Genomic DNA, 26,816 nt, shown 5'->3' with positions numbered 1-26,816 from the left:
CTCATTCCAACAGAAGATGAACCAATGAAGCCGCAGGAGAACCAAGTCTCTTTAAAGAACCTTTTACCTTATCTTTGAAGAACCACATCATAGAAAAACCAATCAGATGTCACAAAACCCAACATATCTACATACAGTATATGCGCCTATTCAGGCTACGGCACTCCAGCTCCACCATTCGCACTGAAATAAGGATTGACGGCCTTTTTAATGAGCCACAATACAAGGCAGCCAATCAGAACAGAGCTCATTTACATACAGTCTTATATTCTCAATTTAAATAGGTCTGTTTTTGGTTCTTACAGTTTTTACAGTAGTTTTGAGAAAATTCAAGGTAAAATAGTCCCCGAAGGACATGTAAACCCAAACAAGCATCAACAGTCCACTCCTCAAGCTAACCCAGCTAACAGCTAGATCCAAGTGGGGCCTGTATGGTTAACCCAACTGGGAACCAGAAAGCTTTGTCTCCATGGGTTCCACGTTGGCCTCACCTACTGTGAATGAATGCCCATCAGGGTCAGTGACGGGACCAGGAGGCCTTAAACATCCCAGTAAAAACACTTGTACAACCCACTTAGAGGCCACGCCCACCTGGAACTCAGTGAACTCAGCCATACGAGCCCTTGTTGGTTGGGGTGGTTCTTCAAGAGCAATGGGGAATCAGCCAGACTGTGCTGTACTCTGGCCCCCCGTCGCCCATCCCTGGCTTAGATGGTTCTTGGCCTGGTTAAAGGGTCCAACAAAAGACAACCTCCTGTATAGCACCATTAAGAGGGTTCCACTATTGTTACGAGTCAAAGAGCCCATTTCTTTGAGGTGTGGACCTTTATGGACCATTATTTATTTATTTATTTAATTAAAGAATCATTATTCGTAAACGAGATACTATCTTTTATATATAAAGACTATTGTTTTTTGTTTTTTTTTATGGACTTTTATTTTGAAGAGTGTAACTCTATACACAGTCAGACCTATCGTGTTACGTACCGTACATTCCCAGTAAAGCAGTTCAGGTCAATCACATACAAAGAACGAAGAAGTGGGTCAGTCATATCTTTTTGTTCCCACTTCAGGGAGTGTTTGACACTCTTGACGATCCCCATAAACGGAATGTTGGATCAGCTGGTAGCGGCCTCTTCAGCTCGTCTTATCTAGAACCTCCTAAAGCATCGCCTCAGTGCTGATAAAGCTCTTTCAGCTTCTCAGAAGGCTTTTAGATGTGATCGTGAAGCCGAGGCCTCGTTCTGAGCCAAGACGTTTCCTTGTACCCAACGATTCAGCCCCTCCATCTGATACGGTCACACGCGAACGTCTGAGTGGGGAGATTAATAGGAGATGATATTACCCAGGAGAAGACTTCGTTAGGACGCCGACTGAGGAACGCTGTGAAGAACAAACGAGTGAAATGTTTCCCTGAATCTAACAGAGGCCCTTCGGTCGCTTTCTTTCAGCCTTGGAATTCATATCCCATCATGTGCGGAGCTTCAGAAGTGCACGGCTTCAGTCAGTGTTCGGTCTTGCTAGGAGAATCAGCCATACAGCCGGTGGGGGGTTGAGGAAAAAAGAACGGTAAACTAGACTAAACTACACTATTTGGACAAAAGTATTTGGACACCTGCTCTTTCATCGTATCTTCTGAAATTGAAGGTTTTAAAAATGAGTTAATCAGTTTAGGAATGTCTACTGTCCAGGGAAGAAGGCTTTCTGCTAGATTTTGAGAGGAGCATTGTTGTGAGGATTTGATGGCATTCAGCAACGAGAGCATTAGTGAGGTCAGGATGTTGGATGATGATCCCCACCCCACCTCATCATCCTCAACTCATCCCAACTTATACTGAAAAGTATCTTCCATCATTCCAGAGAACACAGCTCTTCCACTGCTCCACAGCTCAATGCTGCTGGGGGGCTTTATACCCCTCTAACCCACGCCTGGCATTAGGCAGCATGGTTCTATTCTATTGGCTGGACTTCTCTTCAGGGACTAGACAAGCTGTGTGTGGGGAAATGTTTAGGGATTAACAGTGATAAGACCAGCGCGCTCAGCAGCTGCACCTACATTTCCTACCTAACAAAGGCTAGTCCCTCTATCAAGCCTCTTCTTCTGTATATTTCACTTAGAAATGCTAATGCTAATGAGCATACCTCAGCCAAAATGCTAAACTGGTGCAACCAATGACTGTAGAAAACATAGACAGCGCTACATCTTTTAAAAGTAAAGCAACAACAGGCCTAACGCCTCTGCTGGCAGGTTGCAGTATGACGTGTAGCCCCGCCCATCTCCATAGGTTTCAATGACAAAACAGCCCCGCCCATTTTCCATCTCATCTTCCTCCCACTGTCTTTCCATCTCCAGTATCTCCAAATCCCAGCAGTTGATTCCCCCTGTGCTAACATTGGCCTGATTTCCACCAGAAATAAGTTTTGCTATATTGTAAGAAGGCGGGGCTACACTTAGGAGTAAAGTGATTGACAGCCTTAGCTGGAAGAGACCGGCAGGGCTGTAGGACCTACTTGATGCCCTTTCTGTTCATTAAAAAATGGCAAAAATGGCCAAATCTGCTCTGCTTCTGCACTGAAAGCTCAGTGAAGGTGGTCTGAGACACTGAGGCTTGGTTTGGGAAAAGGGGGACGGGTCTGCCAAATGAGTAGACGAGTCTGGCTCCACCTCTGGTCTCTGTCTCTACTGCAGAGACCCTGGTAGCAAATTTTACAACATGGTTTTGGCATCATTTCGATAGAGCATGAGGGAATGGATCCAGGGTGTCCATGTTTTCTATAGACATCGGGTGCAACAGTTAGCATGGTCTTATTAGCGCAATACTAACTAACCCATTTCTTGCCTCATTAGCAGCATTAGCATTGTCTGGGTGAAGCATTATGTGTGAGGCATTTAAGAGCTGTTCAAAGCTAATTTAAAAATTAGCAGTCCTGAAAATGAAATCACAGTTTAGCCAAAAGTTTCACTTTCGTACCACTTCAGCCTTTGCTACATGAAGATGGCCAAAAAAACACTAAGCTACCATCCGATTAGCGTAATACTAACCTTCAAACGATCCCTCGACAGTTTTCATTCATTATTAGCAACATAAACATTTAGCATTAACATTCTGGTAAAGTTAGCACGGAAAGTTCCACAGCTAGCTTAAAGCTTATGCTTCAGCAAAAGTACACACTATCTCTGGATCTGAACCACCCATCCATCCAAAAGGATGGCGCCCAACCTAGACAGTGGGTCCTGGTCTTCGTCCTCTTCTTCATCATCTGGTTCAGTCAAATGCTCAGTGTTTGCAACATAGTCGCTGCCACTGAGGTGGGTCTCCAGTGGTATCCCTGGCACCCAGTTTTGCCTGTAGCTCGAGGCACAGTCAGGTAAGGACACTAGAGGAATGGCGTCAGCGCAGGGTTCCTCCGCAAAGTTCTGCTGCACATAATTTGTGAGGTCGACTCTTCCGTAGTCGGAAGCAAATCCACTGTCCGTCCATTCTGTCTCGTCCACGGTGACGAGATCGGCCAGCAAAGGAGTCCTTTCTCCAGCAGGAGGCAGCCCTGCTACCAGATGTTGGATTTCTGAGCTGTTGGGCAGTAGTGTTGGAGCGCCCAGAAGCTCCGAAGAGAATTCCAGGTTTCCACCTTCACGCCGCAACACCGGCAGCACTACAGCCTCGTTCATAAGGCCGGAGTCCTTCTCGTGCAGCTCCTGGCCTGGGGTCAAGCCCTGGAAGGGTCCACTACGTCCTGCAGAGTGTAAGGATCGAGGCTCGAAAAGGTCACTACCAATGGAATCTCCCACGCCGCTACTGTTGGCAGATTCGGGCGACTCCTCCGGATCTTCGGGTACCGAGGAAGTCACCACCATGCTGTAGCTGGTGGCGGACTCGTTGCTTGGGTCGCAGTTTTCCACCAGCGCCACATGTTGATTGGCGTAAGAATTACACTCCCAAGGAAATCCTTCACAGTCTTGGGATGCATAGCTGCTCCCGTTCCTTACAGCTTTTGACCCCTTCACAACAGGGAGAACGTCCGGGACGGGCTTGTCAAATTTCCACGGAGATTCCGAGTTGATCCTCACGACGTCTATCTTCACTTTCAGATCCGAGTAATACGGGGGCGTGTCGCTCCTTGGTATCGTCTGTTTCTGAGAGGGAAACAAAAGACACACTTGAATGATTCCTTGAGATCTCTGGGAAGTCTAGAGGGGAACATTACAGTCCTCACTTCGGATCTATGAGGTCGAGAAGGAGGTTGAGACCTCTAAAATGGCAACTTTACAGGAGAAGGAAAAAACCGTCTTACCTTTCAATGGATGTCAATGTAAAAATATTTTAATCAAGGTCATTTTGGAGCATTTCTATTGGTCCGATCATCATGACATTTGGGCAAAATGTAGAGAACAACTGCTGGAATCACATTATGGAAAAAAGTGAAACTGGCAAAAATAGACAGGGTTGCTACATGCAAGCTATACACCGATCTCACCGGCAAGCTTTGCCCAGAGTTGCTGCGGTTGGGACTGGTGATGTCGTATAATAGTATTAAGGTTAGTGTCTCAAGTTTTAGCATTTTAGTGTGCAGGAGTGTTCGCTTACTTAGGTAGCATCGACGTAAACGTTGTTGTTGACAAAAGTATTTGGACACCTGCTCATTTACCTGCTTGTAATAGTTTATTAAAAAAGAGTTTCTGCTGCTTTTGTTGGCATATCTGTCAGTCTCGACTGTCCAGGGAAAAAGAAAGCATTCTAAGGATTTTGAAGGGGAATTGCTGTGAGGATTTGCTTGCATTCAGCAGCAAGAGCATTTGAGAGGTTAGGATGTTGGACGATCACCACTCCACTTCATCATCCCCAAATGTACTGGATGAAGCACCGACCATCCATCAGTCCATCAGGGGCTTTTCTACCCTTCTAGCCCATGCCTGGCATTAGACATTAGGCATGGTGCCAATAGGTTCATAAGGTTTATTGGCAGTACTTCTCAACAGGTTCTAGACCCATCTGTCTATGTGTGTGCATTTGTCAGCAATGGGTGCAACTTAAAGGGTGTTTAAGGGGTGTCCACAAACATTTGGACACATAGTGTAGCTGCCCTTAAAAGAAAAAAAAACTGTGCATATCAGAGTTTAGTACATGGAGGTGCTAAACATTATAGGCTACATAGAGGGTGGGCTTAACTGCAAGGGCCCTATTTTAGGTGTGTCTTTGCTATGGTAACGTCGGGAAACGTACGCCTTGCGCTAAAGTCCGACTAGATATATTTCGTGAGGGCGAGCAAGCGAAGAAATGGGAAGCTGACATTTCTCGATTAATATGGATTATCTTATTAATATCGTGAACTGACGCTGAATAAAATAGGAGAGTGTTGTATCAAACCAACGATAATGAGCATAATCTGAGGGGGCAGATCCATTATTAAAATCTGCCGCTGGGCAAAAACGAACTCTGCTAATCTGCATTCAGACTCATACTGGGTTAAAATCACCTAGAGAGGGGTTATGTGTGTGTGTGTGTGTGTGTGTGTGGTGAGCATAGCACCTTCATCTCACACACTCACAGAAGTTTCTAATCTTACAGGTTGTCAGTGCCAGGAATAGGAAGAGGTGGTACCTTCCAGGTAAGCTCACCTGGGGAAATTTCTCTCAGCTAGAGAAAGAAAGGGCCTCTTACCAGCATGTCAGGCAAGCGCTGCTTCCTCATAACATACTGCTGGCACAGGACCAAGGCCAAAGTGATCAGCAGGAGAACAGCCAGTAAACCAGGCAGGATGAAGATGTGTGTCCAGGGTTTGCCTGCAGACAGAGAGACACAGAAACGTAAATGCTGATCAGCTCCGTCTCGCTCGCTCGCTCTTTGTCTAGTCAAAACTGTGTACAAGGGTCACATTTCAGTGGGATGTTTGAAGAATTGCGCAATGTGGTCAAGAAGCCTTCCTGCGGAGGGCGGACCTTCCAGAGAAATCAAAACCTATATACACACCACACTGACAAAAGTATTTGGACACTGAAATCAAGAGTATTACAACTTAGGAACTGTCTCTACTGTCCAGGAAAGAAGAAGAAGGCTTTCTACTAGATTTTGGAGCAGCATTGCTGTAAGGATTTGATTGCATTCAGTAGCAAAAGTGTCAGTGAGGTCAGGATGTTGCATGACGATCACCAACTGAACACAGCAGTTCTTCCACTGCTCCACAGCTCAATGCTGCTGGGGGGCTTCATACCCCTCTAGCCCATGCCTGGCATTGGGCATTAGCCATGGTGCCGATAGATTCAACAGGTTAGACCCAGCTGTCGATGTGTGTGCATTTGCACACCTGTATCAGCAATGGGTACAACTTAAAGTAGCCGAATGCATTCATTCTAAGGGGTGTCCACAAACATTTGGACATGTAGTGTAGCTGCCTACATTTGGGGATGTAGGAAGACTGTGCGTATCAGAGTTTAGTACATGGAGGTGCTAAATATTTTAGTTGTCTGTTGACTGTTAGGGGGCGTGTCGGTGTGTCTTTGCTATGGTAACGACGGGAAACGTTCGCCTTGCTCGGCTCGAAACTCTTAAAAGTCATGTACTGAGTCTCTTAATGAATCATGGGTGTGTTTTGTTTTGGGCGTAACGTGCAGCAATAAACCAATCAGTGTGTCTCTCGCCATCCCTTTAAGAGCCAGGTGCGGTCAGATTGACCTTAGCGGGTTGTTATTTCAGTGGTGTAAAGTGGGGGGGGGGGGGTACGAGCGTCGGGCTGCACGCGCCTGTGTTGACAATTCACTGCCAAGATAGCAACGAACGTCTGACTGCTGACGAACGTCTGTCTAGACTGTTTTCAGACAGAGGAGCTCCTCCTGTGTTTTCCGTCGCCAAGATACACAGCAATACTCCAGAAACTGACCTGAACACCCCTCATTTCGAGACCACCGCACCCATCAGCATAGAGATAGTCACAAGCAGCGCTGCTGTTTAAACCACGCAGATGGAAATAGACTGTTGACACGCCTGACGCAGGGTGTAAAATAGGGCCCTAAGAGTCAGGTAGGTGTAAGTGTTCGGACATCCCTGCAGTGGGTTTCTCATCTGCAAATGAAAAAAGGCTATTTTTTAAATGTTTTATTTTTTTAACACATAGGGAATTGAATTTTACAGCATACTGCTGTAAATGTACTAATTTAATTATATCCTCTATTAATAAAAACAACAGTTTTACCCTTATATATAATAAATAAATATTAAAGTTATGTGTTTTATGACCTTTTCTTTTTTACAATCATTTTTTACAGCGATTTTGTTCCAAAACTGGATATATCGCACAGACTACGCAACTATTTTGAGTAAGAACATTTCGGGTCGTTTTACAGATATCTAAATTTAATCAACCTCCAATAATTGAGTTTATTCGGTTGCCATTGGCAAACAGACAGTGATTAAAAAAGCTTAAAAAAAAACTACGAAAAGAAACTACACTGATGTTGGATTTACTTGTTTCCCTCAAACGGATGTTTCTCAAGTCCAGGAACAGCTGTGCTGGTTCAGTAACATACAGTGTGTTCAAGTGTGGGCAATGTCCCATTGTCTCCTGGCCCCATCTATTTACATACTGGACATGCCCCCCCCCCCCCCCCCCCTTCAATTGCTGTCAGTGTATAGTCGTTCTCTCGATCTCTTCGGTGTTCAGCTCTGTTCTGAAGGCCTTGGCCTGGCTGGAAAGGATGCGCTGCTATTTGGGATGCTGTGGGTATTCAAGGGGGCAAATGTACTCAGAGGGGGCAAAGTCTCACCTGGCAAAGTCACACAGAAGGTGGTGCCCTCACTCTGCCTCCGTTTGGAGGGATGGGTCCACAGGTAAAACGCAGTCCCGCAGTACTCTGTGTTTACCTCCAGACTGCTTAGAGTGATCACGCCAGATCTGTTCTGAGTTCCCTGTGAAGAAGCAGAGAGAGGTCGTAAGAGCAAGTATTCATTGTGACTGGTTCATTGTTTTTGATGAGAAGATTTCTCTTTTATGTTTTCTGTCCCAAATAATCACTAATAATTAATCATCATATTAATAGTTTATCCATTAAACGCCATTAATAGTTTATTGATTAATTTATCCATTTAATCCAGTATGAATCTGCAGTGTGTAGTTTTACAGTCTGATAATAATAATAGTGCAGTGATTTTAATCCAGTATGAATCTGCAGTGTGTAGTTTTACAGTCTGATAATAATAATAATAGTGCAGTAATTGTAATCCAGTATGAATCTGCAGTGTGTAGTTTTACAGTCTGATTATCATAATGGTGTAGTGAGTTTAATCCAGTATGAATCTGCAGTGTGTAGTTTTACAGTCTGATAATAATAATAATAGTGCAGTGATTTTAATCCAGTATGAATCTGCAGTGTGTAGTTTTACAGTCTGATAATAATAATAGTGCAGTGATTTTAATCCAGTATGAATCTGCAGTGTGTAGTTTTACAGTCTGATAATAATAATAGTGCAGTAATTGTAATCCAATATGAATCTGCAGTGTGTAGTTTTACAGTCTGATTATCGTAATGGTGTAGTGAGTTTAATCCAGTATGAATCTGCAGTGTGTGTAATTTTACAGGCTGATAATAATAATAATAATTGTGAACTGATTTTAATCCTGTATGAATCTGCAGGCTGTGGGTTTTTTACACTCTGACAGTAACAACTGAATTTAAATCCAGTGTGAATCTGAAATGTGTCAAGTTTTATGGCCTGACCCTTGTAATTATGATGTGATCTTAATTCGGTATGAATCTGCAATGTTTGTTATTTTAAAGCATGACTATAATAGTGATGGCGTGATAATATAATCCAGTATGAATATGTAGTGTTGTGTGTAGTTTTTACAGTCTGACAAGAATTGTTTTTTTTATCCAGTATGAACCTGCATTGTTTGTAGTTTGTACATTCTAACAGTAAAAACTTTGGAGTGATTTTAAATCAGTATGAATTTGCAATGTTTGTTATTTTGAAGCATGACTGTAATGATTGTGGGGTAATTTTAATCCTGTATGAACTTGCAGTGTGTGTAGTTTTTACAGTCTGTAAAAATGTGGGATGATTTACATCAGTGTAAAACTAGATTGTGTGTTTTATTCCAGTATGTAGTCTGGCAGTCATAATGATGTAGTGATTTTAATCCAGTATGAATCTGCAGTATGTAGTTTTACAGTCTGATAATAATAATAATAATAATAGTGCAGTGATTTTAATCCAGTATGAATCTGCAGTGTGTAGTTTTACAGTCTGATAATAATAATAATAGTGCAGGGATTTTAATCCAGTATGAATCTGCAGTGTGTAGTTTTACAGTCTGATAATAATAATAGTGCAGTAATTGTAATCCAGTATGAATCTGCAGTGTGTAGTTTTACAGTCTGATAATAATAATAATAATAATAGTGCAGTGATTTTAATCCAGTATGAATCTGCAGTGTGTAGTTTTACAGTCTGATAATAATAATAATAGTGCAGTGATTTTAATCCAGTATGAATCTGCAGTGTGTAGTTTTACAGTCTGATTATCATAATGGTGTAGTGAGTTTGATCCAGTATGAATCTGCAGTGTGTAGTTTTACAGTCTGATAATAATAATAATAATAATAGTGCAGTAATTGTAATCCAGTATGAATCTGCAGTGTGTAGTTTAACAGTCTGATAATAATAATGGTGTAGTGAGTTTAATCCAGTATGAATCTGCAGTGTGTAGTTTTACAGTCTGATAATAATAATAATAGTGCAGTGATTTTAATCCAGTATGAATCTGCAGTGTGTAGTTTTACAGTCTGATTATAATAATGGTGTAGTGAGTTTAATCCAGTATGAATCTGCAGTGTGTAGTTTTACAGTCTGATTATAATAATGGTGTAGTGAGTTTAATCCAGTATGAATCTGCAGTGTGTAGTTTTACAGTCTGATAATAATAATAATAGTGCAGTGATTTTAATCCAGTATGAATCTACAGTGTTTGAGAATAATAACTGAAGTGTATTCGGTAAATATATGAAGAATTTGAGACATTAATATTTTAGGCTTGAAGAACAGTTTGCTTTTCAGAAATGCAGAAATGCAGGATGGGACAAAAACATTCTAAGTTCAGTGAGGGACCAGAGCTCACCTGTCCAGCTCTGGAGGCTGGGTGTGTGAGGCGGACCTCGTATTTAAGATGGGGTTCCCCAGAACGGTCCTGGCTGATCTCGGTAATGGTTCGGTTCTGAGGCGCCATGGGAGTCGTAATAGTCACAGTGAAAGAGGACTCAGCCAAGCTGATGGACACCTCTGGAGCTCCAAAAACAGCTATATGGAGCAGAATGGATTATTATATGGAAAGAGCATTTTACAGACCACACAGCCGCAAAAACAGCAATAATGAATAATTTAAAAGTATTTCTACACATTGTTAGAAATGATGATCAGACCAGATGAAGAGCTTAATGTTCTTACTTTGCTCCAAAGGAACGAAGTCCACATATTCTCCAAGACACATGCTGTTGACCATAACCTTGGCTAAATGTATCTCATAAATGTTCGTTATCATCAAAGGGCTTAGGTCACAGAAAGTGGCGGAGATATTTTGGCATCCCGTAATCTGGCTCCACATAGACTCTCCATATCTATAAGAGCAGAATCGCTGAGTCAGTGTTGATGATATTTACATTAAAATTCTTTAAGGAAAAGAGCAAACTCAAAATAATCAGTCCCTCATAATTTATAGTGGTTACTCAACAATTCATAGTTGGTACTGAGTAATTCATAGTGCTTACTAAATAATTCATGGTAAATATGATTAATTTACGATTACAGTAATTCAGTAAATCACAATTCATAATTCTTCAATGTGGATACTGAATAATTTATAGTAGTCAACAAATAATTTACTGTGAGTAAGGAATGCTTTATAATGAATACTGAATAATTCACAGTGGATACTGAATAATTCACAGTGGATACTGAACAATTTATAGTGATTACTGAATAACTCTATAGTGTATAATAATAATTCATAATAATTCATAGTGGATACTTAATAATACAAAGTAGATAATACATAATTCATAGTGGATATTGAATAATCCATATTATTTACTGGATAATTCATAGTGAATACAGAACAATTCGTAGTGGATGCTGAATAATTCATAGTAGATACCGAATAATTCATAGTGGATACAGAATAATTGATAGTAGATACTGAATAATTCATAGTGGATACTGAATAATTCATAGTAGATACTGGATAATTTATAGTAGATACTAAATAACTAATAGTAGATACTGAATAATTCATAGTAGATACTGAATCATTGATAGTAGATACTGAATAATTCATAGTAGATACTGAATAATTCATAGTAGATACTGAATAATTCATAGTAGATACTGAATAATTTACATCTACATTGAAGGCGTTTAGCAGACATACAGCAGAGCTTCACTGTCACTCAGAAAATCCCCTTATCTAATTTATAAAGACTAGACTGCAGGACAGTAAAAAGTCTGGACGCTCGTCTTATTCATAGTGGATACTTAATAATTCATAGTGGAGAGTAAATTATATGAGATTAATAACTGAAATTTCTTTTGCAATTTAAAGGGTTGTTGTGGAAGTGCTGCTCCACACCAGTGCTGGATTAGTGAAGGCTTTCTGCTCTCTCTCTCTCTCTCTCTCTCTCTCTCTGTATTCTCATCAGACCTCCTGCAATGTTCCCTCCTCACTCTGTGGGAAGCTGAACGGTGACTCAGCAGAGTTATAGGCCGGTCGAGTTGAAGGGGCCGGTGACATTTTGCACCCCGAGCTGTTCCTGCAGCCACTGGAGAGTTACGGACCACAGTGAGTGAGAGAGGTTCAGAGAGGGGACAGCGGCAGGGTGTGGAGTGTTCAGAGAGCAGAGCCTGTTTTATGGACTGTACGGCTGAAGATCTGAACCTACAGGTTGTCACAGTGCTCTCAGGATAGTTTTGGCTTATTTGAAAGGCGGTAAATCTCAGATCTGACAATGGTTTAAAAAAAAAAAAGTTTGGAAAACAAGTCAGTGTGTTATAATTTAAAATTACAGGAACAACGTTCATGTTAAACCATTTAAATAAAACCTTAAAGAAATAAAACTTTGGGTAAATATAATAAATATAAATAATAATAAATAATTTATGTATATATACTGATATTGGATTCTTATATACCTTCATTCTAGGTATTGAATAATTCATGCTATTGATTGAATAATTCATAGTGGTTGCTGCATTTTTCATGGTTGGACCTGAATAAGTAATACTGGGTCTTGAGTAATTCATAGTTTATACAGAACAGTTTATAGGAAATAATTGAATAATTCATACTAAATCTGATACTAAATCATTCATACTGAATACTGGATTATTCATATTAGATACTACATAATTCACATAATTTACTGAATATTTCATATAGGTTTCTCAATAATTAATACTGGATCTTGAATTATTCATGGTTTATAAGTTAATATTAGACAATATATAATTCATAGTGGATACTGAATAGTTAATAGTGGATTCTGCATATTTCATAGTAGATACTGAATAATTCATAGCGGTTACTGAATTTTTCAAGCTTGGTCCTGCATAATTAAAACTGGGTCTCGAGTAATTCATAGCTTATACAAAACAGTTTATAGTAGATGCTGATTAATTCATAGTGCATACTAAATAATACTTACGTAATACTGAATAATACAAGCTGAATCCGATACTAAATTATTCATACTGAATAATTTATATTAGATACTAAATAATTCATAGTGGATACTGAATATTTCATATAGATTCCTGAAGAATTGATACTGGGTCTTATATATATATTGATAGGGGTCATATATATATATATATATATATATTCAAATATATGATTCGTATATTACTTCATACTGGGTATTGCATAATTCATGGTATTTATTGAATAATTCATAGTGGTTACTGCATTTTTCATGGTTGGACCTGAATAAGTAGTACTGGGTCTTGAGTAATTCATAGTTTATACAGAACAGTTTATAGGAAATAATGAATCATTCATACTGAATTTAATACGTATCTGATATTGAATCATTCCTACTGAATACTGAATAATTCATATTAGATACAACATAATTCATAGTGGCCATTAAATATTTCATATAGGTTCCTGAATAATTAATATTTATGGTTTATACTAAATAGGTTACATTAGACAACATATAATTCATAGTGGATTCTAAATACTTTATTGTAGATACTGAAATGAAGACATTAAAAATAGATGATTTGACTTCTGGTCACATGTTATAAAGGAATATCAGACCGATGCATTTTCACCCCCTTAGTGATTTCCGTCTGTCATTAATATGAATCATGAATCTGAAGCTCAGATTGAGTCTGAACGTGGACAGTCATGGCACAGCCCTTTGCTAGCCATTTGTTTGGACACAGAGAAAAGAGCAATGCTGGCTAAAGCCGGCTGTGCAGTGGCGCTTAGCCCAGGCCTCACTGTAAAAGCCATCTGAAACTTTCTCGCTTTATGACTGTCTGAATCTGTCAATCAAACTCAACAAAATCGAAATGTCCTCAGGGTACACAATCTGCTCCCTCCACGGACAAAGTGACTGGGACTTTTTTTTTTCGCTGATCCAAACTTTCCTTTTTTTGTTCAGCCTCAGCCTGGAGCGCTGCGGTCAGTTATTATTTTCTGTGGGCCGGACGGGCTGTGTGCTCTGAAGCAGGAAATGGCTACAGCTCAGGACAATGGAGACGCAGTGAAAGCCAAAGAGACGTGAAGAGCGATTCTGATAATGGAGGCCAAAGGACGAAAGATGGGAGACAAGTGGGAGGGGAGGACACGTGCTGAACTAGGGGCTGAAGAGCGTGAGGTCAGCAGTAACTAAAGGATGTGATTGGACGGAGATTGTTCAGCACAGTGTAGACAGGTTTACCACACGTGAGGAATCAATAGGTAACTCAGAGCTTAATTGCCTGTATTTCATACTTCTGCTCAGAGAAGTGAAGCCATTAAACACTGGTGGCTGACTGACGCCTGCATCTGCTGGATGTTTTTTGCAGTGCTGGGTTGAGCCAGTTGGGTTTCTGGGCTATTTCTACAGTGCTGGGTAGCTTTTGTGCAGTTACTGACTGTGGCATGGCAACAACCCAGCCAAAGGGTCAAGCTTTAGCATTAGTAAGCAGCATCTTTCATTGGGCAGCTGACTGACGGGAAGCAATCAATACCAGAGGTGTCGAGTAAGTAAGTATAAATACTTCATTATCTTCCATTTTCACCCAATTATCTGAACTTTCTCCTCCTTACATTTTAAAATCAGCCTCGTTCCTCCTATTTCATTCCCCTTTGTTTATTTATTTATTTATCCAGATAAATCTCTCCATCCGGAAAGTGTGAGTCTGATCGTGACTGGATGAGAAGTATAAACAGACTCCATTCTGACTCCCTATTGGTTTATAAGAGATCCATCACACCTGCACACGTCCCGTCCCTCTCCAGCGAGCTCACAGCAGACGTCTGTAGTCTAGTATGAAGACTGTGTCCGTGGCAGAGACTCAAGAGAGCTGCAGTGAAACGTCCCGACTGAGCCCCACATTTACATTCCAATAAAGCTTATTGATCACATTTACATTCCAATAAAGCTTATTGATCACACGCCTCTGAAGTCTGACTTTCTGCAGCTTTACTAAACTTCTAGACAACAACTCCTCATATTTTCCTCCATGAAGCTCATGTTGATGCTCAGTAGAGCACAGAGACGCTCCTTTAATAGAGCTGATATTACTGAAATGCTTCATTTTCAATGGGCAGATCTGCAGCTGAAACAGGAGCCTAGAGCAGCCCAACATTTTTAACATCAACATTTTAATAGAACATTAGAATATCAGATATTAACATTAATATACAACATTCTCCTCATTATGGCTTTTAGAGAAATGTGTTTTTGGGGAGGGGGAGGGGGGGTAGTGTACTATAGACCCCTGTGGCGCGGCCTAAGCTTTCGGCCTTTGTTTACCTTCCATTACTTTTACTTTTCTACTTGAAGTCGTTCTGAAACCAGTACTTTTACACTTTTACTGGAGTAAAAAGCTTCAGTTGATACTTCAGCTTCTATAGAAGTCTTATATTAAACCCTAGTATCTTCACTCACTCCCTCTTCTACCTGAGGAATGAATGTCAATACAGAGTGACGAGGCCAATTGTGCTCTCTCAGACTCCGGCTGCTGATGGCAAGGCAAACTAGCCTGGCTTGGGATTTGAACTCACGGTCCTCCACCACATCCATTCAAACTGACACTAACACAACACCACTGGAGCTCAACACCACACTTGTAGGAGAACGCTAGCTGCCAATAGGTAGGTGGGTGACACAAGGGTCAGAAGGGTCATTACACTCACTGCTTGTACTGGACACTGTACTGGACCTCCTGACCAGGGATGTCCACTTCATCCCAGTGGAGCACACTGTAGAAATTCTGGGAGACGAAATAGAGCTTTGTCTCATTGCAGTCATGGCACCAGAGACCTGCATAAAGACAAGAAGAGAAACAACAGGGTGATTCATATAAATATTAATGTGTATATATATACACACACAGTCACGCTCTGATACCTACAGATGCAGCTAGGTACCCAGCACCAGTACCAACAAATGCAGCTACGGACCCAGCTCCAGTACCAACAGATGCAGCTAGGTACCCAGCTCTGATACCAACAGATGCAGGCAGGTACCCAGCTTCAGTACCAACAGATGCAGCTAAGTACCCAGCTCCAGTACCGACAGAGGCAGCCAGGTACCCAGCTCCAGTACCGACAGAGGCAGCCAGGTACCCAGCTCCAGTACCAACAGATGCAGCCAGATACCCAGCTCCAGTACCAACAGATGCAGCTAAGTACCCAGCTCCAGTACCAACAGAGGCAGCCAGGTACCCAGCTCCAGTACCAACAGAGGCAGCCAGGTACCCAGCTCCAGTACCAACAGATGCAGCTAAGTACCCAGCTCCAGTACCAACAGATGCAGCTAGGTACCCAGCTCTGAAATCCAAAAGATGCAGCCAGGTACCCAGCTCCAGTACCAACAGATGCAGCTAGGTACCCAGCTCTGAAATCCAAAAGATGCAGCCAGGTACCCAGCTCCAGTACCAACAGATGCAGCCAGGTATCCAGCTCCAGTACCAACAGATGCAGCCAGGTATCCAGCTCCAGTACCAACAGATGCAGCTAGGTACCCAGCTCTGAAATCCAAAAGATGCAGCTAGGTACCCAGCACCAGTACCAACAGATGCAGCCAGGTATCCAGCTCCAGTACCAACAGATGCAGCTAAGTACCCAGCTCTGAAATCCAAAAGATGCAGCTAGGTACCCAGCTCTGATACCAACAGCTCCAATACTAACAGACGCTGCAACAAACTTCACACTAGGAGTGCTGTGGGGAGGAAGTGCCATCACCCCACCACTGAGAGAGCAAGGCCAATTGTGCTCTCTCAGACTCCGGCCGCTGATGGCAAGCAGCATGACCCAGGATTCAAACCAGCGACCCTCAGGTCAAAGCATCAGCACTTCAGTCAACTTAACCGCTCTGAGCCTGACAAAGGCCGAGCTTTTGTAGAGACTAAAAAAAAAGGTTCTGTGTGGCACCAGAAGGGGTTCCGGTCCTGTTCCAAGTCAAAGAACCCTTTTCCAGTACACAGTAGAACCTTTTTGCTGGGAGTGTAGATGCCAATCTACCACTGCAGGCTTTGTGGCAGAGCATGGACAGCAAGATGTGTATTGATAGAAGAGAACACACACACACACACACACACACACACACACACACACACAGCCTTGATCTCAGATTTAGCTCTGTCACTCAGTGCTGCAGCAGGTGATGGAGTTGTAAAAAGCAGGCGGAATTCCTCTCCCTCAGGCAGCAGGCATTCCATTTGCACTCCTCGGTTGCTGTAACTGGAACACACACACACACACACACACACGCACACACGCACACACGCACACACACACACACACGCACACACAAACACACTGCTCTTCCAAGCCATGGAATAAGATAGCAGTCATGCCTCAGTGTTGTCTGTCACCTTTAAAAGATACTATACATATACTTACACAATATGTCCAAAAGTTTGTGGACACCCTTTCCAAAGCATGCGTTCAGCTGCTTTAAATTGCACCCATTGCTGACACAGATGTGCAAATGCACACACACAGCTTGTCTAGTCATTTTACAGAAGTACTGCCAATAGATAAGCAAATCAACATCATGAACCTATTGGCACCATGCTGCCTAATGCCAGGCGTGGGCTAGTAGAGGGGTACATAGACCCCCAGCAGCAGCAGCATTGAGGAGCTGTGGAGCAGTGGAAGAACTGCTGTGTTCTCTGGAATGATGGATGGTGGCGCTCCATCCAGTACTTTTGAAATGAGTTGTGGGGAGTTAGGGATGATGAGGTGGGGAGGTGATCATCATCATCCAACATCCTGACTGCAGTCAAATCCTCACAGCAATGTGGACAGTAGGGACTGTTACTCCAACAAAAGCAGAGTAAGCTCTTATTAATACCATTGATTTCAGAAGAAACAATGAATGAACAGGTGTCCCAATACTTTTGTCCATGTAGTTTATGGGTTTTCTTTGACATCCCAGATGTCAAAGGCCAGGGTCAGAGCACAGGGTCAGTCACGCTACAGCCCCCCATGGTGCAGAGAGGGTCAAGGTTCTTAAACAAGGGCCCAACAGTGGTATCGTAGCAGACCTGGATCAAACCCACAACCCTGGGATCAATAACCCAGTGCTCTAACCTCAGAGCCACCACTGATTTGACTCATAACCTTTGTGTAACCCTTTAAACAACCAAATTCCAGTATATATATATATAAATATATATAAATATATATATATATATATATATACAGTCATGCCCGAAAGTATTCATACCCCTGTCAAAGTTTGACTTAAATTTACTTTTATTTAACCAGAAATTATATTTTTGCCTGGAAATGACACAGGCATCTCCCAGGAGATAACACAATGATGTACAAGAGGCATCATTGTGGGAAAAAGTATTTCTCAGCTTTTATACACATTTGAACAAAAAGTGGCATGTCCAAAATTATTCATACCCTTCTCAATAATTAATAGAAAAGCCTTCATTGGCTATTACAGCAATCAAACGCTTCCTGTAATTGCTGACCAGCTTTTTGCATGTCTCCACTGGTATTTTTGCCCATTCATCTTTAGTGATGAGCTCCAACTCTTTGAGGTTCGAGGGTCTCCTTGCCATCACCCTGATCTTTAGCTCCCTCCACAGATTCTCAATTGGATTCAAGTCAGGACTCTGGCTGGGCCACTGCAAAACATTAATGTTTTTGTCTGCTAACCATTTCTTCACCACTTTGGCTGTGTGTTTTGGGTCGTTGTCGTGCTGAAATGTCCACCGGTTCCCAAGGCCAAGTTTCTCTGCAGACTGCCTGATGTTGTTGTTGAGAATCTTGATGTATTGCTCTTTTTTCATGGTGCCATTTACTGCGATCAAGTTCCCTGGTCCATTGGCTGAAAAACACCCCCAAAACATTAGGTTCCCACCACCATGTTTGACAGTGGGGATGGTGTTCTTAGGGTTGAAGGCTTCTCCTTTTTCACGCCAAATGGTGCACACATCATTGTGGCCAAACAATTCAATTTTTGTTTCATCTGACCATAAAACAGAACACCAGAAGTCTTCTTCTTTGTCCAGATGAGCATTTGCAAAGGTCAAGCGGGCTTTTGTGTGCCTTTTCTGGAGAAGTGGTGTCCTCCTTGGCCTGCGTCCGTGGAACCCAGCAGTGTGCAGTGTCCGTTGAACTGTCTGCCTTGAGATGTCGCCACCAGCAGAGTCCAGATTCACCAGGATGGCCTTGGTGGTGATCCTTGGATTTTTCTTCACCTCTCTCACTATTCTCCTGGCCAGCACAGGTGTCACTTTTGGCTTCCGACCACATCTTCTGAGATTTTCCACAGTGCGGAACTTCTTGTATTTTTTAATAATACTTTGCACTGTAGCCACTGGAACTTGAAAACATTTTGATATGGCTTTATAGCCCTTTCCTGACTTGTGAGCGGCCACAATGCACAGCCGCAGGTCCTTAGTGAGCTCCTTTGTCTTAGCCATGACTGTCCACAAACCAACTGCAGAAAGCTGCTGTTTTTCTCCTGTTGAGTTGATTAAAACAGCTGTTCCCAATGAATCAGGGTAATTAGGATGCTTTAAAACAGCTTGGACTATTTGGAATGGTATAGAACTTTGGATTTTCCCATATACTGTGACAGTTTTCAAAGGGTATGAATAATTTTGGACATGCCACTTTTTGTTCAAATGTGTATAAAAGCTGAGAAATACTTTTTCCCACAATGATGCCTCTTGTACATCATCGTGTTATCTCCTGGGAGATGCCTGTGTCGTTTCAAGGCAAAAATATAACTTCTGGTTAAATAAAAGTAAATTTAAGTCAAACTTTGCCAGGGGTATGAATACTTTCGGGCATGACTGTATATATATATATATATATATATATATATGGGTTTCTGTGCTATGTTGCTATATCATCGTGTGCAACCAGGGTGCAGAAAGCAGCAGATAGCAGCACTCTTTATGCTACAGAGGTGCTGTTGTGCAGTAAACTACACCAACTGTAGAGCACATGTTTACAAAAAAAAAAAAAAAAAAAAAAAAAAAAAAAAAAAAAAATAAAAAAAAAAAAAAAAAATATATATATATATATATATATATATATATATATATATATATATATATATATATATAATATTCAGAGAGATCGGATCCCTTTGCCAAAAAACGTAAAAGATAAAATATCTATATAAACCAAGTCATTTGCATTTGTGTTTCTATTGGTCCATTTATCCAATATCATTTACACAGTGCACAGAAGCAGCTACAGGGTTCTAAAAACAAACAAAAATGGAGATACATGGTTTTCACTGGACAACGGCGATATATAGGATGTATTTATATATACATATACACAGATATTTTTCACTGTTGCTCCAAAAACCTGTATCTCCAAAACAGCAGCTTTACAGGAGAAGGAAAAGTCAATGGAAGTAAATGGAAAAAAGATTCGATTGATTTTTCGAGAATTTCTATTGGTCCGTTCGTCATGTAATTCTGACATCATGTACAGAACAGCTGGCAGATTCACATTATCTCAAAAAGTGAGAAACAGCTCAAATGTTATTAGGTATTATTATTATTATTATCCATTCAAGGTTTTTGATTCATATAAAATTCATTCAGAATCAAATCAGTAAATGATTCTTTCCATGTTCAGACGAGGAGAACATGAAGGTGAGCTCAGTGTGAAGACTCAGAGTGTCTAGCCTGTCTCTTTAGAGGCTTTATATGTGAGGGGATCCCAATAGTCCAATAATCCCAGAGTCAACACCAGGGATCTCCAGTGAACCTTTCACCCTGAGGAAAACCATCTCCAGGAGAACACTCTCACACACACACACAAACAAAAACACACACTCACCAGAGCAGCAGAGGAGCAGGGACAGCGCTCTTAGAGGCCACATATCCAGACCGAGGGGCGATCCAGAGAGAGGAAAAATCCAGCTTTCTAGATTATGATCCTCCGCAGCAGCAGAAGCTCAGGCCAGCAATCCAAGGAGGATCATCTTCTCCCGTGGGTTTGGGGTTTGGTCTTTTTTCACTCTGTTAGGTTGGAGGAAGCTCGAAGCCATCCACCGCCTTCATCGCCTGTTCCATCTCTGATGAACTCAGGGTAAAGGAGTGCTCACCTGCAGGTGTGTGTGTGTGTGTGTGTACAGGTGAACTTTGGAGCTACCTGATCACCGTGTTCCGTCTTCTTGCGCCTGCCCCCTCCCGTTCTTGTATTTCAGGTTCTGGCAGCTGAGAAACGAGCTCTGAGCAGCTCTGTTCTGGGAAGGAGAAAAGAAAGTGAAAAAGCCCTGAAAGACACAAAGAGCTGAGGCTTCCCTTCCCCTGTGTTCACACCTCTCGCCTCTGGGGCGGAAACAGGAGGTAGTGTCAGACTGTGGCATGCAGCGCTGCAGGATCACCAGAGGAACCAACCAGCGACCAGTGTGAGAATTTCAACACCGATATTAATGACAGTTATAAATCAGGATAATCAATAATGTTAGTAGATATAATATGAGACACAAATTAAACAACATCCATTACTTACTTATCCACTATGAATTATTTAGTATCCACTATGAATTATTCATTACCTACTATAAATGATTCAGTATCCAGTATGAATTATTCAGTATCTACTAAAAATTACTCAGTAACCACTATGAATTATTAATTACCTACTATAAATGATTCAGTAACCACTATAAATTATTCATGGCCTGCTATAAATGATTCAGTAACCACTATAAATTATTCATGGCCTGCTATAAATGATTCAGTAAGCACTATGAATTATTCAGTACCTACTATAAATGATTCAGTAATCACTATGAATTATTCAGTATCTACTATAAATGATTCAGTAATCAATATGAATTATTCAGTATCTACTATAAAGGATTCAGTAACCACTATGAATTATTCATGACCTACTATAAATGATTCAGTAAGCACTATAAATTATTCAGTACCTACTATAAATGATTCAGTAATCACTATGAATTATTCAGTATCTACTATAAATGATTCAGTAATCACTATGAATTATTCAGTATCTACTATAAATGATTCAGCAACCACTATGAATTATTCATTAATTACTATAAATGATCCAGTACCCACTATGAACTATTCAGTATCTACTATAAATGATTCAGTAACCACTATGAATTATTCAGTAACCACCATGACTGTTTCGGTATCCACCAACAGTAACCACAGTAACCAAGTCTTATTGAGAAGCCACTATGAATTATTCAGTATCTACAACACATACCTTAGTCACAACTGTGTCGGTCAGGAACCACTATGAATTATTTAGTATGTAATTTGAGTTCAAAAGTAACCACTACAAATGATTCAGTAAACTCCATGGTCAGTCAGTAATGACTTAGCATTATTTAGTAACCAGTATTCAGAATGAGTTATTCAGTATCAACCATCAGTTAGTCAGTGACCACAATGAATTATTCAGCATCCACTATGAATTATTTAGCATCTCCATTGAGATATTGAGTGTCATAACAACTGTGATAAAGTGTACACTAACCACTGTGAATTATTCAGTAACTACTGTAAATGATGGGTTATCTAGCGTGTGTGTTGTACAATCTACTGTGGGTTATGCTTTAACTATTCAGAACCTACTATAAATTAGTATCCACCATGATACTAAACGCTATGAATTATTCAAACTTCACTATGAATCATTCAGTAACCACTATGAATTAATTAGTAACCACTTTAAATTATTCAGTATCCGCTATGAATTATTCAGTATCCACTATGAATTATTCAGTATCCACTATGAATTATTTAGCATCTCCATTAAGATATATTTAGTGTCATAACAACTGTGATGAAGTGTACACTAACCGCTGTGAATTATTCAGTAACTACTGTAAATGATGGGTTATCTAGCGTGTGTGTTGTACAGTCTACTGTGGGTTATTCAGTACAGAACTAGTGTGTAAATTCTGTTTTTATAAGAGTAAGGATTAAGGATTAAGGATTAAGGTGTGGACCCACAGATCCACAGATCCACAGACCCACAGATCCACAGATCCACAGACCCACAGATCCACAGACCCACAGATCCACAGATCCACAGATCCACAGACCCACAGACCCACAGATCCACAGACCCACAGATCCACAGACCCACAGACCCACAGACAGGCATTTAGGGTTTACAGGGTTTCAGAAGGGCAGCTTTCTTCAACCGTCCTGTGCTTTAAAAAAATCCCTCTGAATCGTCTCAAATGTTTATGCAGGACACATCTGGATTACGGGGTTGCATCAAGACATGGACACTGGATTGCTGTGGAGCATGTTAAATAGCTTCCACCCCGACATCAGTGTGCTGTCCTTATCAGGTGAACGCTGATGGGAGCAGACACCGTGACTGATACAGGACACTGCTCTGCTGCAGAAGGCCTTGCATGGATTTCTCCGGCCATGCCTCATTACACCTCTCGGCCTTTCCCCATCATTGAGGTTCGGGGCTGTTTTGCTGCTAGGTTCTTTGTATGTTTGTGTGTGAGGGGCACCTTATATGGCCAAAAGTATCCAGACAAAAGCATTGACAATGTCACTGTGGGCTGTGGAGCAGTGGCTCGATGGAGCTCCAGATGAGTAGGAGAGCCAGAACTAGTCATCTCACATCAGTAACAGACCTCACTGATGCTCTCTTGTGGCTGATGGCAACCATATCCTCCATACAGCGATGCTCCATCACCTGAAGTGAAGGTTTCCTAGAAAGCAAGAGCTTCTCATTCTGAAGAAAGTAGTGAGATCTTGTCGGTGAACTAGTCTGAAGAACAGAGCTCGGTTCCTCCAGGTTTCTCCTGGACGCCCCCCAGTCCAGCCAGCACAGCGTGGAGGATGTGTTCAACTCCATCAGCAGCAGCAGCAGCAGCTCACCTGATTTACCCTCATTAAGCCCTGTAAAGCCCATCAAACCAGGTGTTGATCTGAGGAGAACTCTGAATAAGACATGAGCAGCTTTTATCTCTAAAACCTTTACACAGCACTGCATCCATGTACATACAGTCTTGGTCAAAAATATTGGGACGCCTGCACTTCTTTCAGAAAATGCACCACGTTTCCAGATCGCAACAACTTAACAACATTCATTACTTTCAGTATCCACTATGAATTATTCAGTATCCACTATGAATTATTCAGTATCCACTATGAATTATTCAGTATCTACTATAAATGATTCAGTAATCACTATGAATTATTCAGTATCTACTATGAATTATTCAGTATCTACTATAAATGATTCAGTAATCACTATGAATTATTCAGTATCTACTATAAGTGATTCAGTATCCAGTATGAATTATTCTTTACCTATAATAAATGATTCAGTATCCACTATGAAATGTCTGAAGAATCTCAAGGCTAACGGCAATTTGAGGTTTACAGCCTATGGCACAGTAGCTAACCCCCCTGGACGTGGACGGATGGAAGAAACTGATGGAAGATTGCACTAAAGAATTGTTCGAACCTCAACCAACTGCCAAACAAACTCAAGCTGACCTGCAGACATGATGTACAGCAGTGTCGGCTCACACTGTCCACTATTGAAATGAAAGGTAGGTGTCCCCACTGTTGTTGTAAAATAGCCAGAACTTACCTGAGGAAGCCGCCTTCCTTCTGGGAGAACGTCCTGTGGACAGATAAGGTCTTCCAAGAAAAGAACGAGGCCCCTGCGGTCCTGTGGTCCAGTTTCAGAGATGTTTTGGATCTGTTCTGCTGCTTCTTCTTCTTCATGGCATTATGAAATCTGAAGACTACCAAAGAATTCTGGAGGGTAGTGTCGGGCCCAGTGTCTGAAAGCTGGGTCTCCATCAGAGGGCATGGGTCTTCCAGCAGCAGAGACCCAAAGCACACCTGAAAAAGAATCTTTTCTGTAATTAAGTAAATCTGGCTCCTTAGGGCCCAGAGTGTAAATGTACAAAGTATGTCTTGTGAAGATCTTCCCAAAGTCCAATAAACATCAGCTGTAGTTCACCAGGAAGAATGGGTGGTCCCAAAGTGCTAACATGGCTCCGCCCTCTTTGAGCAACCTAGCTGAGCGTATATGGGCAGAGTGGAGTCTTGTGGAGTCTCAAGGCTGTATGTGTTGCCATGGTAACATAAACTACTTTTGTTTGTCAGTGATAAAAGGGGCTGTCAGTCACAGACGCTCATTAGAATATTAAGACCACGCCCAGGCGGTTCTCAGAGAGGTGTGAGGAGTGCATATAGACAGACAGAATGATAGACAGACAGACAGAATGACAGACAGGCAGATAGACAGACAGACAGATAGACAGAATGACAGACAGAATGAATGATAGACAGACAGATAGACAGACAGACAGACAATGATAGACAGACAGATAGACAGACAGACAGAATAATAGATAGACAGATAGATAGACAGACAGACAGACAGAATAAATGATATGAGAGATAAATGATAGAGATAGACAGATAGACAGATAGAATGATAGACAGAAAGATAGACAGACAGACAGAATGAATGATAGTATGATAGACAGACAGATAGTATGATAGACAGACAGAATGATAGACAGACAGAAAGATTGACAGAATGATAGAGAGATAGATAGACAGACAGACAGAATGATAGACAAACATACAGACAGATGGACAGACAGATGATATACACTATATGGACAAAAGTATTTGGACACCTGCTTTTGTTGGAGTAACTGTCTTTACTGTCCAGGGAAGAAGTCAGGGAAAAGGCTTTCTTCTAGAATTTGGAGGAGGATTGCTGTGAGGATTTGATTGCACTCACCACCCCACCTCATCATCTTTAACTCCTCAACTCGTCTAAAAGTACTGGATGGAGCTCCACCATCCATCATTCCAGAGAACACAGTTTTTCCACTGCTCCACAGCTCCTCAATACTGGGGGGCTTTATACTCTACTAGCCCACGCCTGGCATTAGGTTAATCTGCTCCAGAGAGTCCTATTCTATTGGCAGTACTTCTTCTCTACAGGGACTAGACAAGCTGTGTCTGTGTGTGTGAATTTGCAATGGTCTGCCATGGGTGCTACTTGGGGTGTCCACAAACATTTGGATATATAGTGTGGACAGACAGATGGTCCATAAAATGTGTTATATTAGGGAAGCTGAGTCTTTCTGTTGGCAGCAGTTATGCTGATGTGGTGTGTGTGTGTGTGTGTGATGCAGGGGGGAAACGATGGACGTATTCGATCCAGATCAGTTCGGTGCAGCCGCGTGTTTTAATGTGGAGCTCAAAAGAGCGTGTTGCTGTTTGCCGTGGGTGTCTGACAAGCTTGCAGCTTGTCGTTTTCAGACTCTCTCTCTATTCCCAATTTTTATTTTTGTAGGAAAATAAAAATCACTTTGCCAAACATGCTCCCCTAACATCCTCCCACCCGCACGCCGGTCTCCCAGCTCTCAGCAATGCTCAGGAGAATACTGTCGCATGTCTGTCTCAGCAGAAGGCAGCGCACTCATGCATTATTGAAGGACGGGTGCCGTGGCTTCTGCTCAGCAGAGGGTGCTAGTGAGGCCTGCTCGGTTTCACATGTCTGTTCAGGCAGAGCAGGTAAAACATCAGTAGTAGCTTTACTGTACAAACAGACACGTTAGTCTGAACAGGAAGTGACGTAAGGACTGTAGTCTTTCTGTTAAGCTGGGTCTACATGGTAGTTGGAGGTGGCCTGTCCAAAATCTGCTTGCCAGATGATCCAGGGTGTAGAAGGCATGCATGGTAAACTGGTCAAGGCTGACTGAGTGGCAGAGTTAGCGTTAGCCGCTAACACACAAAAATAGGAAAGAGCTGCTTTGCGACTGACTGTACAAACAGATCCAGTAGGAATTCAGAATTCTCCTTCTGCAGAAGAGCAGAGAAACTAATGGACTTACTGCAAATCACAGAAACAGCTGGAATCCAGACACTGAAATGAGTGGGAGATCGCTGACCCTGGTGGGCATCCATATTCTGGCCAATTTTTCTTCCCATTTGGGCTATCCATATACAGGACATGGACACTAGCGTTTCAGGGTGCTCCCGTGTCTGTGTTACCTTCTGGCTCTCCTTGGACATGTTGGCTGGGATCTTTTAACATTGATGTCCACTGAAGGTTAAGGTTTTTCCTTCTTCTGT

At 41.7% G+C, this 26,816-nt stretch overlaps 1 protein-coding gene across 1 annotated transcript; it reads right to left on the bottom strand.

The window, feature by feature from the left end:
• Nucleotides 1–974: 974 nt before the first annotated feature.
• Nucleotides 975–20,613, bottom strand: ifnlr1 (interferon lambda receptor 1). Its single transcript, XM_072692474.1, has 7 exons — nt 20,527–20,613; nt 15,394–15,520; nt 10,437–10,606; nt 10,111–10,289; nt 7,760–7,901; nt 5,661–5,782; nt 975–4,135 (listed from the first exon to the last, which is right to left on the bottom strand). Exons 1-7 carry the CDS (start codon nt 20,567–20,569, stop codon nt 3,173–3,175), a joined length of 1,746 nt encoding a protein of 581 aa, XP_072548575.1. The 5' UTR covers nt 20,570–20,613; the 3' UTR covers nt 975–3,172.
• Nucleotides 20,614–26,816: the final 6,203 nt, after the last annotated feature.

This window comes from Salminus brasiliensis, chromosome 1 (genome assembly GCF_030463535.1).
Source record: "Salminus brasiliensis chromosome 1, fSalBra1.hap2, whole genome shotgun sequence".
Taxonomy (NCBI): domain Eukaryota; kingdom Metazoa; phylum Chordata; class Actinopteri; order Characiformes; family Bryconidae; genus Salminus; species Salminus brasiliensis.
Note: the sequence above shows the minus strand (reverse complement) of the source record. Positions and strands in the feature narration are given on the sequence as shown.

What these genes read in the sequence shown, in the direction of transcription:
- ifnlr1 (XM_072692474.1), bottom strand. Translation starts at nt 20,569, where the DNA reads ATGTGGCCTCTAAGAGCGCTGTCCCTGCTCCTCTGCTGCTCTG. An exon ending in CCTGCTCCTCTGCTGCTCTG is followed by an intron (nt 15,521 to 20,526) that starts GTGAGTGTGTGT and finishes GTCTTTATGCAG; the next exon opens with GTCTCTGGTGCCATGACTGC. An exon ending in CTTCTGTGTGACTTTGCCAG is followed by an intron (nt 5,783 to 7,759) that starts GTGAGACTTTGC and finishes CTCTGTCTGCAG; the next exon opens with GCAAACCCTGGACACACATC.